Below are 20,322 nucleotides of genomic sequence, written 5' to 3' on the forward strand. Positions count from 1 at the left end.
TTTGCCAACAAAGTTTTATTGAATTACAGCCCACTTATTTATGCATAGTCTGTCTTCTTTTGCTGTGCAAAAGCAGAACTCAGTAGCTGCAAAAGAGACCATACAACCCAGAAATAAATAAAAAAATATATTAACTACCCCGATCTAGAAGAAGCATGCTACCTCAGTGGGTTTTAGCACTGACATCTATTCAATAATGTGAAGCATACATCTCCACATCCTCTAGTTCACAGAATATTAAGAGGCCCAAACATGCCTCTATAAAATCTTTCTAAATAAAACTCTATTAGCTTCATACCTATTACAATGGCCAAAATCTAGAACACTGACAACACCAAATGCTGGCAAAGATGTGGAGCAATGGGAACTCTGATTCATTGCTGGTGAGGAAGCAAAATGGTACAGCCACTTTAGAAGACAGTTTGGTAGTTTCTTACAAAACGAAATATACTCTAACCATACAATCCAGAAAAATCCTTGGTATTTACCCAAAGGAGCTGAAAATTTATGTCCACACAGAAGTCTGCACATAGGTGTTTATAACAGCTTCATTCATAACTGCCAAAACTTGGAAGTAACCAAAATGTCCTTCAGTAGGTGAATGGATAAATAAACAGTGGTACATCCAGACAAGGGGTATTATTCAGCAGCAAAATGAGCTATCAAGGAAAAGACATGGAGGATCCTTGAATTGAAAGAAACCAATCTGAAAAGGTTACATACTGTATGGACCCAACTACATGACATTTGGGAAAAGGCAAAACTATGGAGACAGTAAAAAGATCAGTGGATGCCAAGGGTAAGCAGGGGAGGGAGGGATGAAGAGGCAGAACACAGAGAATTTTTTAGGGCAGTAAAAGTATTCTATATGATACTTACTATATTGGTAGATGCGTGACATTATAGTATTGTTATACTCATAGAATGTACACCACCAAGAGTAAACCCTGAAGTAAACTATGGACTGTGTGTGATAATGTGTAAATGTAAGTTCATCAGTTGTAACGAATGTACCACTCTGGTGGGGGGTCGTTGATAATGGGGGAAGCCGTGCAAAGGGTACAGGTTTCTGTGCCTTCCACTCAATTTTGCTATGCATCTAAAATTGCTCTAAAAAATAAAGTCTATTTTAAAAACTATTAGTTAATAGTATCATGAAGGCTTTTGAAAGCTATTTGCCATCTGTTTCCAGTTTGCACTTCTGGACACCTCATAGAATTGCAGTTCCTTGCTCTTGGGTGGAACCATGTGACTAGTTGTGGCCATAGTGGTTAAATGGAAGTTGTGGCCATAGCGGTTAAATGGACATGTATCACTTCCAAGCTGAAGCAAGACCTTCTAGATCTCTCTTTCCCCTTTGGCTCAACAACTGGCAAATTCAAGCTTGGGACTGCTCTGAGTGACAATGATGAGCAGAGTCCCCGCCCAGCTGACCTATGGTGGACACATGGCAGAGTAAGAAATAAACCTTTCTTGTCCTAAACCACACAATCTGTGTACAAAAGTTTCACTGAACCCCCAGAGTAACTTCAGTCTCTACAGTAGGTTTCCACCCGATTCTAGAAAGCCCCTCCTCTTCTGTACTTGTTCTGTTCTTATCTTCCCATCCAAACCTAAAATCTCTGCTGCACTGATGCAAAAGGAAATGAACAACTACTTGAGGAGGAGTAACAAAAATACATAGGAAAGTACGCTCTGTAACTGTCTTTGCAATGTCGTGTGATTTCTGGCTGTTTCTTCCTTTAGACATACAACTTTGACTTCTTTACAAGGGCTTTCTCGATGTTACAAATGTGTGGTGACACAGAACAGCAGCTTTGATCAAGTCATGGCATTTACTTCCAAGATCTATAAACTATGGCTGATTGATGACCCACCCTATTCGCTAAGTACGTGATGACCACTTTCACAGTTATCAACAAATTCAGGTGCTGGCACAAGAGCCAATCTACAGCTTTCTGATTATTAAAAAAACAATCATCTGGAATCTTCTTTGATGCACTCATTTAGTCATTTAGCAATGCAGAGGGCCACTAAGTCTTGCTGCAATTTTCCCTCAGACTTCTTTCAATGTTCTCCAGTCCTGTTCTTTTTCATGTCCATGGCATCTCTTGTTTGGACCACAGCAATAACTAACTGGTCCTCCTGCCCACAGTCTCCACCCTCTGGTGCCATTACCACGGTGATCACTGCGCAACACCAGCAAGACCAGCCTATGGCCCTATGACTGCTCAGCATTGTGGATAAGAGCAAGCGTGTTAGTTTCAAATAAGAGCAAGGTTCATGTCCTGACTCAACTACTAACAAGGCAAGTCCTTGAGCCATTGTCTCCTAATGAAAAGCTTTGTTGAAAATATCTGACACTTTTACTACTCTTTTTATATTTTTGGGACGAACTTGCCAGAGGTTAAATAAAGTTCCAACATCCAGTTGTGGGGTATGTGGACCATTTAGACAGAGGAGTCACATCCATTGTGTGACTTGGTAGGAGAAGAGATGGAAATTGAAAGTTGTGACCAGATTTTGCAGGGCCTCAAATGCTCGGAGCATATGATAATTGCAAACATTTGTTGAACACTCACGGGATGTCAAAACACTGTGCTGAGAGTCTTATGTGCATTACCCCAGTTAGTCCTTCCAAACTCTGCAAGGTAGGTACTACCGTCGTTTCTAGTCTGAGAAAGCACAACTGGGAGTAGCTCAAGGTATTACCATAGAGGCGGTATGTTGCTTTCTGCAATTGGTACAATGTTTTGATGTCTAACCATCTTTATCTCTAAGAATTAAGGTCATGTTTTACAAGCTGAAACATGCTGCCACCTTTCATGCCCACATGTATACTCTTCTCAGACTCACCAGAAGGGGGAGTGCCTGCATAAAGCAGGGAGCTCTAGCAAGCCCTCACAAAGGGACAGTAATTTGTTCCAGAATTCATAATCCAGTGACACTAATATTTTTATAATTACTGAAGGCCCAGAAGATAGAAGCATCTCAGTTCTTGCGGTTCTTCATCAGTACTTGTCATAGCTCATGCTTGCTATTATTATCAAAATGAATTTTTCTGTGATTTGTACAGATCTAAATTCTTGTTGCAGACTAGAAGACCTAAGTTACCGGAATTATAAATTGTCGATGATTCCTATGCGTGCTTCACTTCATTCCTGGCAGCCTATGCAGAGTGGAGGCATCACACAATGCTGGAGAGCACAGACAATGGAGCCAGGCTGCCTGGATTCAAATCCTGCCTCTGCCACTTGCTAGCTGTGTAATCTTGGGTAAGATGCTTATCTCTCTGTGCCTCAGCTCCCTCATCTGTAAAATGGGAATAACCATGACACCTATCTCCTAGGTTGTTGTGAAGATTAAATGAGTCAATATGTGCAAGTAATTGGAATAATGTCTGGGACACAGTGAAAACTATATTTAGTTTTGCTACTCCTGCCATTACTAGTCTGTAGTTAGCAATCATCCTGGAGCATCACAGACAAGGGAAAGATGAGCAGGCACTGAATTTGTCATCCTGAAAGCAGCTGAGCTAAAGAAAACCTGTTGAGGGAATATACTCTACTTGGAGTCAACAAGGCTTCCAGCAGTGACCACAGGAGGGGAAGAGGCCATGCAAACTTCAAAATAGAAAGGATTACTTATTTACCCTTGACTTCTCTTTCAGAAACTCAGAGTGGTTAAAACCGTTAAGAAAATATATGGCTTTGATCACTGCTGACGGTTCATAAACAGCTACCCGGGGGATCGCACGTTATGGAGACTATTGTTCATGGAGGACCTTGACAGTGCCCAGAAATACTGCTCTGCCCCCCGAAACAGTCGGCCCATACTTTACAAATATCCTTACTTCACAACATGGTTTCCACATCCCCCACAGTAAGAATGTGTTGGCACCTCTCCCGTTCTTACAAATAGCTACCCCTATTACCTGAGTTCATTTTTATGGATTTCTGCTATTTTTCTTTCCAGCTTCTGTGACTGCTTGGGGAAAATCTCAAACTCACTGATGTAATTCTCAGTATGTTCATCAGGATCGTAATCACCGAGCTCAGCTGTAAGCAGTAAAAAAATAAAGAAAGAGAGAAAGATTAAAAACAAGAACAGGGTACACATGGAATAGCTCCTGCAACCCAAAAGGAGAGCTTGAAAGGAGCTCACCCCAAAAAATGAATTCATATCCATGGAATGATATAACTAGCTTATATTCTAGTTCAGATCTAGCTGCATGAGCTTGGGCGCTTGTCAATCTTTCTCAGTCTCATTTTCTTCACCTATCCAATAAAGGAATTTAAATCATTGTTTCTCAATAGGGTACTATTGGCATTATTCCTTAATTGGGCACTATTGGGGCTAAACAAGTCTTTATTGTTGCATACTTTCCAAGCATGGTAGCACATTTAGCACCCCTACCCTTCAGGTACTAAGTGCTAATGGTATACTCAGTTATTGTAATTACCAAAAATGCTACCCACCCCCACTACTTCCAAATGATCCCCAGGATAGCAGGTGGTACAGCACCTCTAATTGGAAACAACTGGATGTCCCTCAAGGTTCCTTTCACAGTTAATTTTCTCTGAGTCTAGGAGTTCCCTGGCTGGAGCTGCCTGCACTAAGATTTGTGTAGGTGTGGCTCATTCAATGAAAAATCACAACGTGAAGGTACCCAAGACGATTGCACTTAAAAAAAAATGGGTTGCTCTTCACATTAAAGTGTGCATGAAAGTATGGATGAGCATACCAGATTAAGGTTGTTGCTGGATTCTAATATAGGGCACATCTGGAGGGTCTTTAAGTATAAAAAGAAATGCCTGCACATCTCTAAGCACTCAGAGGGTCTGGGAGAGGAGGGACCTAGGGTCTGCCTGGACCACAGCCTGGAGCAACAAACGTGATGTTCTGGCAGTGGCAATGCCTTGTACTGATTCCATAAACTCAATAAGGACAATGAGACAGAAGAGTTAAGTATCTCAGGCAGAAATGGACCCAGGAGAGTGGATCAAAGATGGTAGGAAGATTGTATTAAAAAAACTTGATCACCAACATGACTTTGAAATAGACAAAAAAATCAATATGCTGTTGAGCACATCTGCAAAATCACATCCAACTCTGTAATTTGTACCTACTGTCCCTTCATTGTTGAATCATCTAATGGTTGTAAAAGGACAAAACTGGAAGGAAAGCAAAGCTCTTTAAAGCTTTTTAATAGAATTCAAATTATAGAGTTCTTAAAACAACCTAAAATGCATATCACATGAAGAAGAACTTTTAAAATAAGACCCAAAATACCATCAACTATAGGTGGGAAATTGATTAATTTCATCATATCAAAATTTAAATATTTCTATTCATTAAAGGACATCATAGTTGAAATAACAGAAGACAAGCTGAAAGAATATATTTGCCAAATCGAAAGGTGATAGGGCTTAATATCTAGAATAAAGAAGAAATCCCTATAAATCAGTAAGAAAACAGGCAGGAAAACCAATAGGAAAATGGTCAAAGGATATAAACAGCCAGTTCACAGAAGGGGAAACCAAAAGGGCTAGTGTATGGAGACATGCTCAAACTCATCAGTAATCAGAGCTATGCAAACCAAAACAACTAAATATCATTTTATACCTATAAGATTGGCAAAAAGTTTAGGAAGTCAGATGATTCTATGTGCTGGCAGAGACATGAGGAAATGGAAATAGTATATTTCTGAAGGACTCTTGATGCATGTAGCTCTTCTAGAGAACAAGCTAAGAGTAGTTACTCAAATATATGATCCAGAAATCCCACTTCTGGGCATATATTCTAGAAAAACTCTGGGTGCAAAAAAAGGATATGGAAGCAACTTGTGTGTTCATTGTTGGTGGGAGCAATAAATAAAACATGGGTGACGCACCCTCCAGACACTCTGTAGCAATTAAAAGCAACAAAATAGATGTATACCGAGCAATGTAAATAGATCTCCCAAAACAGGACTCTGAGTATAAAAAGGAAGGAATAAAATCAGTTCTACAGCCCCATTTAATTTATGAAACTTAAAAGTGTATACACACAAAACAAAATGAATCATTTTACAAGGACATATGCAAAGTCAAAGATCTGTATGAACCTGCTGTAGCCTTTAGGAATAGAAATGGAGAACAGTGAAAAAAGGAAAATCAATCAATCTATACTGTGTTTGCCTGAAAATAAGACCTAGCCAGACAATCAACTCTAATGCATCTTTTGGAGCAAAAATTAATATAAGACCCAGTCTTAGATTATTTTACTACAAGACCGGGTCTTATAGTAATACAAGACCCAGTCTTATATAAGACCCGGTCCTCCATTATATTATTTATAATATAAGACCTGGTCTTATATTAATTTTTGCTCCAAAAGACGCACTAGAGCTGACTGTCCGGCTAGGTCTTATTTTCAGGGAAATATGGTAGATGATTTCAAAGGGATGAATGATGAGAATGGGCTACAAACTGATATTAACTCAAGTTCCAAAAGAAACACACATGAATACATACACACACACACACACCAGTGAGCTAGCGATGAGCCTAAAATTTAGGAGATAGTACAACCCGATACCTCCATTTTCCATAGGGAATGGACCACTAATAGGAAAAACTGAGCTGTCTTCAATTCAAACATTCGTTTGTATGGTGGCTGGTGAGGGACAGTGATGTTTGTGGGGGCACTTGTCTTTGCAGGAAATTTTGTGAAGTCAATGGACTTGTTCTGCTCAACACTGCAAATAAGTAGTCTGGAAAATGCCAGAAATCTAAGAGAAGAAATGCCACGGAGCCCACATAGGGTGCTGACAAGGTAAATGCCAACACCTCCCCCATCACAGGCCCTGCTTTCTTGTCCCTGAAAGCTTATCTTTAATTCTGACTTCACCTGAAGCAAAAGACAGTTTATAAATGACTGAGGATTTCTAACTATTCAAATTTTGTTTTCTAATAAATACCAAGAGAAGTTGGGTAAGCGGCTTGTCCTTCTTCTCTCTTCTACACATGATGTTGACAGTCAAGTTGTGACAAATGACATAAAGCACATTGGATGGTTTGTGAGTTGACATAGGCCCTAGAACATTTTTAAGAGAATTTAACTGTGAGAAAAATCCAAAGAGTTGGAGCAAAAGGATTAGTGTGACTGGGTGATGGTAAGTAGAAAAGGCACACCTAGCACCGGGCATGTCCCCTGGTGTGGAGAGGACTCCTCCCACTGTATCAAAGAACTTGAGCTACAGGACTTTACAGCCCCAGGGCCTACTCCTTCAGGGCCCTCTGAGGTCACAGCAGGAGGGCATGTCTCTCTACCTACCCATTAACACATCATCACAACTGCCTATTTACTTGTCTGTCTCCTGCCCCCTCCCGCCCTCAGGGACTCTGTATTGCAGTGCCTGCCACCTATCAGCTGTTCAATAAATGTTCAGGAAGCACATGCATGCATACATACATACATATATACATACATACATACATACATACATACATAGTGAACCAACCACTCTTTCCCAAGTATAGAAATAAAGTGTATGTTGGTGCAGTTTAGGCAAGCGTCCTTGTTCACTTAACATATTCAGTGGTGAACTTACTGTGTACCAGACACAGAGGTACTGCAGTAAAAAAGGCACCGAGAGTCCTACTTTCCATGGAATTTAGATTCTACACCAGGAGTGGCAGTTGTGGGGGGAGGGAGGTGATGCATAATAAGTCCAAAAGCAACTCAAAAGGTTTGTTCAGATACACGTGCTTAGAAGACAACAAATCGGGTGTGAGAAAGCATGATGTGCAAGAGGGAGGCTACTTGAGTAGTCCAGGAGGACTTCTCAAAGGAAGCAACATCTGCACTGAGTTCTGAATATCTAGAAGGAGCCATAGGCCCTCAGGGGTTGAAAACACCAGGCAGAGGAGATGAGAACAATAATCCCGCCCTGGTGCTGTTCTGCAGAAGGAAGAAGAAAAATATTTTTCCCAAGAAAAGGTAGAAATAGATCCCTAGGGTCCTGTGTGTTTGTTTTGCAGTTGGTATTTATGAAAGAAAATGCATGCCATGCGTTGAATATGCTCTTTGTATTCAGTATGTACAGGGGGCAAAACTCTGGGTGGCTGCCTGTTTTTCAAACACTCAGAATCTGCAGAAGCTTAAAACATGCTCCTTCAAAGAGTGTCAGCAAATGAGAAGCCAATGAGAAGTCACATGGCTTCCTGCTTTCTAATCATTTACTCTATATTCCCTATCACTCTCTCTCCAGGGATGCAGTTCTGACAAAGCAGACCTTTATCTGCATTTGTAATGATCGCTACAACTGCTAACGTAGCACCCCAAGCAACACAGAACTTTATGAATCTGTTGTTACTGGATTTGCTGCAACGGGCCCATGCTCCTTTCGAGGTCTGCATTCCATTTGCAACTCTACTTTCTGCACAGCTTCAGTATGTGTGGTCAGTGAAAACAGTGAGGAGGGATAAAACAGGGCCCCAGTCATCTGCCTGGAGCCGTTGTGGCTGTGTTTTACAACAGAATGGACAGTTTCCCATTACACATCTGTACTGTGCTTGCCCTTGGAGAACTGACCATCACTCACTAATGCCTAAATGTGTTCTGAAATCCTCACATGCAGGTCTGCTGCTTGGATTAGTATTGATCCATTTTCCCTTATGGAAGACGGTGCATCCAGACTAGGAATTTGCCGTCTTCAGAGGGAAGGGGAGAACTGTGGGGTCTTCACCTCCCTTAGCTCTGATGTAAAAGAGTCTGCTTTTGGAAGCACATACTTCATTTCAGGACAGATGGAAGGACTATTTCTCATCATGGTATCACTGTAGTTGACTTTAAACTTAAATATCTCCAAGGATTTTAACACATCTGCCTAAATCAGCTATCCAGCACTAGGTCTCCCCTCCCAGGGAAAGGGGAAAACAGCACAGACACACTCCAGAAAGCTCAGGGAGCACACAGCTGAAAACGGGTCCATGGACTATTTCATAGCACAGAGCATTGCATGGGGACGGGTCTGCCCCTTGGGAGAATGATGGATATCTCTCTTAAGCTGTGAATGAAGCTTGGAATTGTGATAGGCAGATGACTGGCATGATCTGCTTAGGCTCCTTCATTATTCCAAACACTTTATAAGGTGGTATAGGTATTCTCTCTCGTGCGCGCTTTCTCTCTCTCTCCTTTCCTCCCTCACTCCTTCCCTCAACCCTCCTCTCTTCTACTTTCCCTCCCTGCCCTCCTCTTTTCTCATAAACATATCATTAGCATTCACGCTACAAATGGCTGGATCATCCGGGTCTCTCCAAACATGCCCTGCTGCCAGCTGCCTCCTAACTGACCTGAAACAGAACACCTAAATGGTGTAACAGACTGTGAGCCTGGTATTCCCCTCACCATGCTACATGACTAGAAAAGCTGAAGAATTAGATACAGTATACATGTACCCATATGAATACACACACACACACATTCGTACACATATGTATATAAAGAAATGTAAAAGTTTTGACATTTCATATCAAATGTTTGAATTGACACCTACCTTCCTGGACATAGTGTCCCCTGGCTCAGTATGCCCATCAGACCCATATGCCATAGCAGGCCGTCGGAGCTCAGAACACAGAACACCCCACATCCTTTCAGAGCTCCTCAGAAAGTCACACTGTCATGCAGTGTGCCATGCAGGGTCTCAGCTCCCGCTCCCCACACAAGAACGCAGGACATGGTGAGGCCAAAAAGGAACACCCACGGAGCCATAGATAGGGGAGTCATACCACTATAGTCTTGCTGGCGGCTGGGCTGAGACACAGGAAGCAGGAGCCACACAATTCGCAACCTGCGGTGCACTTCTCTCTGCCAACCAACCAACCCCACTTGCTAACTTCAATCTGCCGTGCTAACTACAATCCGCGTTTGCTAGCCCAGCCACCATTCTTAGCTGCTAGTGCAGCCACGGCAGTTATATTAGTGGCCAATGGCTCACTGGTTACAGCTGATGGCCAACTAGCCACAGCTGATGGCCATCTGTTCACAGTTGATGGCCATTTACTACCCGAGCCAGCACCTTTCCACGTGAGTCCAGCACCTTTCCACGTGAGGCTGAGAGCCAGGAAACTACACTCCTGGCTCTGTCCCCACACACACATTCTGTTCCCTTTGAAAGAGAAAGATTCTGGGCTCTAACATGGAGCCCTGAGGACCCTCTGCTTTTGCAGAGGCCCCTGTGACCACAGCAGCCCAGCCTTCCACCAGGACCTTACCGGTTTGGGAGGGAAGGTAACCAGAGGCTCGGTTGCTGAGTAGCCAGTGCTGCCTGGCCTCAAACCATGGACATGGGCAGGATGGGCACAGGTAGAGCAGGTGGGAGGTTCTGAACACCAGAGCTCTACAGTCTAGTACAATGGTGGGGGTTGCTACCTCAGCCACACTTACCTTGAACAATACAAGCACCCAGGTAGGCAGCATCTGAGAAGGAGCAGAGCAGTCGACCATGGAAAATATCTCTTTTAATTTGCAGGTACAGAAGGTACCTGCAATACAAAAGGAGAAAGTTGCCCTAAGTCTTGGCAAAGGCCTGGAAGAAGCAGAACTGTTCATGCTTTACCCACCTGTGTCACCAGAGCCCTACCCAGTGGCAAGGAGTGGCTGAGACATGCCAAGCCCCCTGGAGGGCAAGCAGAGGAAAACTGAGGGACCCTGTGGATTTGGAAAATCTGAAGTGTCTGTGGCAGCTTCCAAAGCTGAGTGGCCGGTCCTTTTCAAAGAGACATGAGAAGGACCAAGAAAAGCCATCAGGTCAGCAGCCGGTATCCCTGGCGGGAAGTCACACATAATGATACCCAGTCACACTCACCATGACCCGCATTTCAGGTACATGCTGCCCAGGTTCCGTGTGAAACGGAGAGTCAGGAAATGGACTCAATCAGTATACAGAGTCGAATCTCGGGGGGCACAGACTCCCATTCATCAGTCTCAAAAAGACTTGGTTATGAGGCCTGAAAGCCAATTTATTCGTAACTAGAAGGTCCTGTCGTCCTCTACAGGACAGCAAATTCAGATGTCTATGGAGCCAGGCTCACCTGACACTGAGTGGAATGGACTGGCTGGCGTAAGGTGGTTGGGGAAGCAGAATGGAGCATGCTGGCCCCCATCAAGGGGTCAGCCACTCCACAGCTCCAGCCCCATGCCACCGCATAGAAAAGCAGGCCAAATGCATCTAGCTTTTCCAGAAAATCAAGGAGACTGGATTTAGAAGTTGTAAACAAAAAGGGACAACCTTGGCAAGCAGGACAACTTAATAGCTGAAAGTTACCACATAGGATGTTTTGATCATAAGAAATTCCTAACTGAGTGGGTTATGGTGGGCGGTCACATCCTAAGGCCAGTGTGATAGATGAATCTTTACCTTGAGCAAGCCCTGTCCATTGTTTTTGTGCGTCTCCAATAATGTACTTAAAATGTCAGAATGATCTCTTTTCCAGAACTCCAAAAATGAATACCCAGAAAGGGGTGAGACAATCCCAACATCCCTCAATATTATTGTTACCCACATACCTCTGTAAACTGTGTATGCTAAATGTTAACTATCCTGCACCCACCAGTGTAAAAGACACATGTATCTCTCCATTTTACTTTATAGCCAGTCCTAGAGATTTCCCTGCTTTCTCCCACCTTAATCTGCCACCAGTGGATTTCGTGTAAACCTTTCTTATGTTTTCTCCTCTGATTCTAATGTATAAAATAAACTGCAAAATTGCTATTCCCTAGAGCTTGGCTCATAATAAACCCTTTAAAACTTCCTTTAGGTTTGGAATTTCTTTTGTCAACAAAATAAAATCCTTTGAATTTTTAATGTTGCAACAAATTCTGTTTTTAAAAAACACTATTGCGCCAGATGAAAAATAAACGTGAGCTCAGTTCAGCCAGGGAAGAGGGACTTGCCAGTATACAACTGCTGGCTCAGGCTCATTCTGTCACTGTGCTTTCTGTTCCTCCACCATCATCAGCCCTCTTCAGGTTTCCTCGCCTTTCTTAGCCAGGTTGATTCTTTCATTTAAGGCTCAGGCCGGGGATCTATTGTTTCTGACTAAAGTAACTTTGTAGATGTGTACAGATTCTTTCTGTGGTTATTTTAGAATTTGACTCTCACAGACAAACCTTTTTTCTTTCCATGTTCTTGGGATAGAGTAGGGACACCACTCAATCAGTCCCAGTTACCACCTCCAATGCTCAAATAACCTGATGTTTATTCAGCCTGTGAATAGCCATATGCATGACTCCATTTTAATGGCTAAGAAATGAAGGATCAAAGAGGGTAATTAATGTGCTAAGATCACACAGCTGCAGCCAGTTGAGCTCACAGTGTCTAGGCACTGGTTCACTGAAAGCACACTGGACACACTGAAGGGTTTAGTGGCTCACTGGTGTGGAAGCCAGCGACAAATCTTCATTTCACACCTGCTTTGAGCTGTACACTATGCTAGGCACTGGGGACACAGTGGAGGCTCAAATGAGATTCTCTGTCCGCAATTTTGTATGGTATTGTGCATGGGGCATAAAGGCAGTCCTTAATAAATTTCTTGTTGAGCGATGGATGTGCATTTTGTTAGAAGAACGACGTTACGTCTGGTAGATAAAGACCCAGAGTAGCTCCTTGAACCAGTACCTCTCACACTTGAATGAGCACGTGAATTACCCAGAGATCTTGTTAGAATGTGGCTTCTGATTTGGTAGGTCTGGATGGGGCATGAGGGTCCATATTTCTAATGAGCTCTCTGGTGATTCTGGGCTGAAGGTCCATGGACCACACTTTGAGTATTAAGGTTGTAAGTCCGAGATTCACAGGCCTGGCTGCATGTTAGAATCACTGGGGGAGTCATTAAACAATACTAATGCTTTGGACCCTATGCCAGACCCAATTAAATCAGAATCTGGAGCCTCACAGAAATGTATACACGAATATTCACAGCAGCATTATTCATAGTAGTTAAAAAATGGAAAAACCCTGGGGCGGCCGGTTCGCTCAGTTGGTTAGAGGGCAGTGCTCATAGCACCAACGTCGCCGGTTCGATTCCCACATGGGCCATTGAGCTGCACCCTCCACAACTAGACTGAAAACAAGGTTGTCAGTTCAATTCCTCGAGTCCCACAAGGGATGGTGAGCAGCGCCCCCTGCAACTAAGATTGAACACGGCACCTTGAGCTGAGCTGCCTCTGAGCTCTCGGATGGCTCAGTTGGTTGGAGTGCGGGCTCTCAACCACAAGGTTGCCAGTTCAATTCCTCGACTCTCACAAGGGATGGTGGGCTGTGCCCCCTGCAACTAGCAACGGCAACTGGACCTGGAGCTGAGCTGTGCCTTCCACAACTAAGACTGAAGGGACAACAACTTGAAGCTGAATGGCACCCTCCGCAACTAAGAGTGAAAGGACAACAACTTGACTTGGAAAAAAGTCCTGGAAGTACACACTGTTCCCCAATAAAGTCCTGTTCCCTTTCCCCGATTAAAAAAAAAAAAGAAAAAGAAAACAACGACTTGACTTGGAGCTGATGGGTTTGGAAAAACACACTGTTCCCCAATATTCCCCAATTTAAAAAAAAATGGAAAAACCCCAACGCCTATCAACTGATGAAAGGATAAAAGAAATATGTATAACCATACAATGGAATATTACTCTGCCGTAAAAGAAATGAAGTACTTCTTCATGGATGAAAGTTGAAAATATTATGCTAAGTGAAAAATTGCTAGTCACAAAATACCACGTGTATGATTCCATTTATAGGAAATGCCCAGAATAGGCAAATCTATACAGACAGAAAGCAGATTCGAGGTGGCCAGGGGCTGGAGGGAGGGCAGAATAGGGAATGACTGCTTGGGTACTGGGTTTTCCACTGCGGTGATAAAAATCTTCTGGAATTAGATCGTGGTGATGGAGGCACAAGTTTTTGAATATACTAAACCTATTTAAGTGTACACTATAATATCTGCCAAAAAAAACCCAATGCTTTTGAAAATCCAAACTGCCTTAGAATTGTGGTTCTCAAATTTTGACATGCTTTAAAATCATCTGGAGTGCTTACAAAAATACAGATTACTGAGCCCCATCCCAGGTTGAAGGCAGGGGCCAAATTCCCAGAGGATGCGGACACTGGTTTGGGGACCTCACTTTGCGGACCTCGGCCCTAGACCAGTTAGAATACCAAGGCTGCGCACATACTTGAAATGATCAAATCTTTTCTTTTTAAAAGAAGGATGCAAACTACCAGGCCAAATGCCACGAAGTTTCTACTTGCTAAATGTATGCATTGAACAGAAAGGATTCCCTTCCACTTTTTGATTAGTTTAGTCACACACACACACACACACACACACACACACACACACACACACGTTTCAAATAACTACTTACTGATGAATGAGATGCTTGGGTTCCTGTCTCATAAATCAGAAATCAAGTCTGACAAAAGCTTTCTGAGAAAGAAAAACCTGCTTTCACAATATCTGAGCCTGGGTCCTTGCTCAGATCAGTGACCTCTAAAGATACTCATGGATTATTGTGAATTCAATATAATCTCCTCAGCCTTTCAAATGGTTTCAGGTTCAGATACTCATTTTTTTTAATACAATAGCTAAATAAATAAATAAATAAATAAATAAATAAATAAATAAATAAACAAATAAACAAAATAATGCATCTTCTTTTAGTAGCACACCTTCATGAAAGGATTATGCAACAAAAGCACAAAAGCATCTGGGGGTTACATTATTGTGCTACCATTAATGACAACACTCCTCTACCTAGCCTGAATTTAAAGATTATTCTGACTAAAAACAAAACCAACATACTTTGATCACATTCAATTGTATACAACATTTACAAAAGCCCCAGGAATCTAAAGCATTGTTAAGATAACTACACAAATGGAGAGAGAAAGGAAGTGTAAAAAACTATTTCAAATATCCTTGTTTGTGAGTATTTTTATTGTTTTGCTCTTTTGAACCTAGCTTTTTCTCAATGTTTCTTTATCTCTAAGCATAGTCATGAATATGATCTTAACTTCTCATATGTTCAATTCTTAAATTTTAGATTAATCTTATAAAATAAAAAAATATCTAACAAGAAAAACTAAACTCTTTCTAGATACGATTTAAATTCTAAGTACCTGGGGCATTCCATAGTTTCTAGATTCATTTTGAATTCTAAGGACTGTACTAAGAAAAGACCATTTCTACCTGTACAAGGACAGAACATTGTCCTAATTTCCTTAGGAGACATAAAAATGTTCACAATTTTCCACTATTCATACATTAGCTATTCAGTCAAGTGCATGCAAACGCTAGCAAGTTTAATTCAGAGGGATTTAACTAGGGTTATTAGCTAAAACTTTGTTCTTTTTTACTTTCAAATGGGACTTTTCTCAACAACAAAAGATCCATTGATAATTTTTATTGTGACACATAACAATTTTTGTCCTCCAGACAAGATTATAAAGAAAACAAATGACAAAAGTGAGCCATTTTAGCCACTGGAGGATCTTCCTAATTACACTTTTAGTACCCAGAGAGCAGGACAAATCTGCGTGTGTGTGTGTGTGTGTGTGTGTGTGTGTGTGTGTGTATGTGTGCTCATACAGCCCCTGCACCCTGGGCTATGCACAGTGTAGGAATTGTGGAAGACCTTATCAAATAAATGAATAAATTTTTCAAGCCAAAAGCAGGCCAAATATTACATGATTCCATTTATATGAAATGTCCAGAACAGGTAAATCCATAAAGACAGAAAGTAGATTAGTGGTTGCCAGGGACTGGGAGAGGAGCTGTGTAGTATTGACTGATAATAGGTACAGTGTTTCTTTTTGGGATGATGAGAAAATGTTCTAAACCTAGATAGTGATGATGGTTGCCTAATACTGTGAATGTACTTAATGCCAAAGAATTGCCCACTTTGAAATGGTGGAAATAATTTTGTTACGTGCATTTTACCTCAATTGAAAAAACAAAAAGCAGGCCAGATTGCAAATACCAACCACCACTTATAATTGTCCACTATCTATGTATTTCTCCTTTCCACACCTATGCCCTGACCCCGCCCCCAAGCACAAACCTCACTAAATGGTTGTGTGCAAATAAATTATGGAGAATGGAACCACATATCTTCTTCCTTCCAACATCACCTCAGTGTCACTATGGTCAAACTTTAGCAGACATTCATGGAAAATGAGAAAGCAAAATATCCAAGAGCCCCACACATCCCCCTGCAAATGATTGGCAAACTGCATTTGCTTCTCTGTTGCATTTTGTACCTATGTAGTTTATTTTGAGAGATGATTATGCAGAGCAATTTTTGCAGTCACCAAATCAGACCCTCATCAAGAGTTAAGCGCAGAATGCCTCTTCTCCATTCACAGAGTTGGCCCTTCCAGGACCTTGCTCAGGTGCACTGACCAAGGCTGTTCACAGAAGCAAAACCTCCAGAAGATGGAATGAATGTGGCCGCAGCAGAGGGAGATCAGAAGGGAGGAGGCCCCACAACTGGAAAATTCAGGGTTGGGCTCAGAAGAGTCTATAAGGAGCGGGAAGCCTGCCTCACAGTCAGTCATTTAGCAAGCGGAAGGCAGGATGACAAACAGTCCATTCTATCAAGTGATCTTCTCCCTCCTAGAAAAGCTTAGACTCAAAGATAGGCCCTACGGGCTGCTTTCGCTATGAATTTGCCCATATCCTAAAGACAGTCATCTTCTATTTATTTTTAGCACCCCGCTGTCAGATGTTTTCAGAGAGTACCTCCTCCTCATAACCGCTGCTGTTTTTCAGTTAATTACACTCCCAATGACAACTGTTTGAAAAAACCTGAGACAATTAAGTGCAAGAAAAACATTCCAAGCCAGAATGCTGAGTTGAATACTGGCTTCATTGAGATGTTCTACTCTAGACAAGGGGACGTCTAGCCTGTAAGACTCAGAGGCCCTGGCCGGTTAAAGGCGCACGTTAAACATAAAACAAATGAAAAATACCTTGTGAGCTCTTCTTTAATCTTCAAGGGTTCGTGTGGGTAGAATTTCACTCTAAAGCACATGGTGTATGGTGGATGAGCTGAAACATCATAAAGAAAAAGCATGAGAAAAGCAGCAAAACACTGTGGACTCGAACACACACACAGGAAAGTCAGCCGTGAAGCCTTACAGCCTAGCCTGAGGGGTGGGGGCAGGGAAGACGGTGATTTTCTGAAAGAAGCAGATATCATGCTCAAGAAAACAAAGCAACAGTGACAATAAAACTCAAAACTCTTGACAAGACACCCAAAGCAAATGCAGGATACAGGCAATGTAGTCTGTTAGCACATCTTTCCACATCACAGCTCCCCTTTATTCCTGTGGGTCACAGCTTTAAATAACATTTTCTCTTCTGATCCTTCCCTCCACCCCCTTATGACAAATTGCCCATGAACACCATTGAGATTTTTGGCCTAGTAAAATACATTTTAGCCTGTGAGGTGGAAAAATACCGCTGCACATGACTAGTTTTCTTCAGATGATAGTGCCTTTCAACTAAAATCAAGATTTTAAAAATGGAGCTAACCACACACTGATCCTACTTTGCATACTTTTGTATTATTTTAGTTATTACCTATTTATGAGGTAGTTACTTATGTGAAAAGACACACTTCTATAACTTCCTGATTTATCTGAATCAAGATAACACTATACAGGTTGAAATTCTGGTTGAGGTTAATGATTCTGGAATGGTCTAACTGCATTAAATATTCAGAACTCAGTGACCAGCTAACGGGATTCTACAGGATTTCTCACACCTTTCATTATAAGATCACTGTTGATTTGCAATATTAACCTAATAAGTGCACACAAGTGTAGCAAGATACATTCAGATGTCAGTTAGCATATAAAATGAGCATATTATAATTAAAGAAATATGATGGTTAGTATTACTATTTCTACAGATCTGACATACCCAATCATTTCCTGCCTTTGTATCAGTATGGCTACTTGGAATCAGCTCTGAGCCTACATCCAAATGTGAATATGAAACAGCATCCTATTCTCCCCCAAACCCTCTTTCATGATAAGCAGGAGTTAAATCACCCACCAACTCTACAATGTCTGGGGCTATTCTGTATGTAGACAAATTCTTTATGTAGAAAGTACTATCGGCATCGAATATGAATGCATAATGAGGATAATTTAATATGGAAAACAATTCTCAAAAGTAATTTGAAAGAAAGCCTCCAAATCACAGGAAAACAACAGTATCTTACTGGCTATCTCAGAAGAGAAAAATATTAAAAATACACTACACACACCACCACCACCACCTCTACCACCACCACCTCCACCACCACCACCACCCCAGAACTCTCCATTCAATGCTCTCCTTCCCCACCAGGAACTAGCAAACTTCCTAACTGAGTTGGGTGCCCCTAACCCAACCTTGTATTCCCCAGATTTAAGAAAGGAACATTTTTCTGGAATACTAGGAGAAAATGGACACCTTCTACACAGCAAATAAACAACGAAGAAAAATACAAATGACTCTGAAGTCATTCATCTTTCATGATATTTAGAAATTCAATTTTGACTCAAAATATCTTTACACATTCCCCAGATTTCTTTTGAATAAATCATCGCCTTCATTTAAAGGATTAAAACTAATGGATTTTTTATTATAAAACCTCTGGATTGTCCTTAATAGAAAGGATGAGGCAGTTTTATATGAGAAGAACAACAGAGCAAAAAAATGGAAGTAACATACGTTTACTCCTTCCTTTCTTTCATTCAAATCCTCAAAATTAATACATGCTTAAGCACAACCAATGAAGATTAGATAGATAGACAGACGATGGATGGATGGATGGATGGATGGATGGATGGATGGATAGATAGAGCCACTTCGGTTTCCGTCACTTTGTCTCTATTCCTGCCCTTTCTGTCCCTGAGGTCCCCAGCCCACCCCAAACTCTCCACCAATGTTAACAACTTCATTTATATTACACCACCCCTTTTACCATCCGCACCCAAGTATATTCCAAATGATTACATATGTGAGGGATTTTTTTTAATATATATAATTTATTCACACAAAACAAGATCATACTACAGATGTTTCTCTTGCTTTTCTCACTTAAGTCTACATTCTGCCCATCCCTCCAGGATGGTAGATCTATAATAATTGCATAATAGGTCATACTATGGATACACCAGAATTTACTCCACTACTTCCACTCTTCTCTTTTAATCATCATTCAGGTTGTTTCCACATTTTTGCAATTCAAACAATTCTAATATATAAATAAATCTTAGTGCACTTATCATTAAATACTTCTATTTTTATTCCTATAATACAAACTCCAAAAATTTGAATTATTTAGTCAACAGGTATGGGAAAATATTTTGATGGGAGCAGAAAAATAAAAGCCAACTAAAGGCAAATTGGGGAAAGTAAGATCACAGAAGATGGTCACAAACTAAAGCTGTCATTTTCTCTCCTATCTGGTTGTCATATCTGTTTACAGCCCTAGGCTGGCTTCAGTAGGTATCTGAGCTCATCAGGTACAAATCAGGATTTGCACTCATCCTGAGGAATCAGGCAGTGATGCTCACAGGCAGCTCCCCAAGTGGCCATCTTTGAATACCCCAACTGTAGGCATTCCTTCCACCCAATCACCTTTGCTCCAAGACCCGAAGCTCCAGAATGGTCTACTGCTTCTCCCAGAGAGAGAGCCCTTCCATCATTTGAAGACAGAGCTTATGGTCCTTCTGAGTCTTCTCTAAAATAAATATCCCCAGTTCTTCTAACTGCTCCTCATGTGAAGCAGTTTTGAGTGCCCTTACTCTGGGTATATTCCCATCTACTGCATGTTTCCTCAAGCACAGAGTCCCAGGGGCTGCCACATATATGCTGTTAAGTCATACACTAAAAAGCCACTAAGTTCCTGACATCTCCCTCATTCTCTAGGATGTGATGGTGGAAGAAATCAATACAGGGTACTAGTGATATGCTCACCACTAGACCCATTATCACAGAAGGGATGAGAGTGGGCAGCAGAAAAAAACAGGAGGAGACACTTTTCAAGTCTGAGATTTTCTATCCATTTTCTTTTTTTTCTAAAACTTATTTTTCAATTACAGTTGACATACAATATTATATAAGTTTCTATATATTTTACGAAGTGATCACCCAGATAAGTCTAGTACGTATCTGACACCATACATAGTTATTACAATATTATTGACTACGTTCCCTATGCTGTACTTTACATCCTATGATTAATTTTATAACTGGCAATCTGTACTTTTTTTTTTAAGTTTCC

The 20,322-nt window shown here is 41.4% G+C and overlaps 1 protein-coding gene across 7 annotated transcripts in view; it reads right to left on the reverse strand.

The window, feature by feature from the left end:
• FRMD3 (FERM domain containing 3) overlaps nt 1-20,322 on the reverse strand; it is a 247,202-nt gene that overhangs the window by 83,859 nt on the left and 143,021 nt on the right. For 6 of the 7 annotated variants that reach the window (XM_081065847.1, XM_081065845.1, XM_081065850.1 and 3 more), the window contains exons 4-6: nt 17,012-17,090; nt 10,432-10,529; nt 3,935-4,058 (exon numbers count right to left, since the gene is read on the reverse strand). In XM_081065847.1, the coding sequence (XP_080921973.1) occupies nt 3,935-4,058; nt 10,432-10,529; nt 17,012-17,090 (301 nt within the window). The remainder of the gene's footprint in view (nt 1-3,934; nt 4,059-10,431; nt 10,530-17,011; nt 17,091-20,322) is intronic. The other variant, XM_081065849.1, reaches the window with a different exon arrangement.

Source organism: Rhinolophus hipposideros (assembly GCF_964194185.1).
Source record: "Rhinolophus hipposideros genome assembly, chromosome: 11".
Classification (NCBI taxonomy): Eukaryota; Metazoa; Chordata; class Mammalia; order Chiroptera; family Rhinolophidae; genus Rhinolophus; species Rhinolophus hipposideros.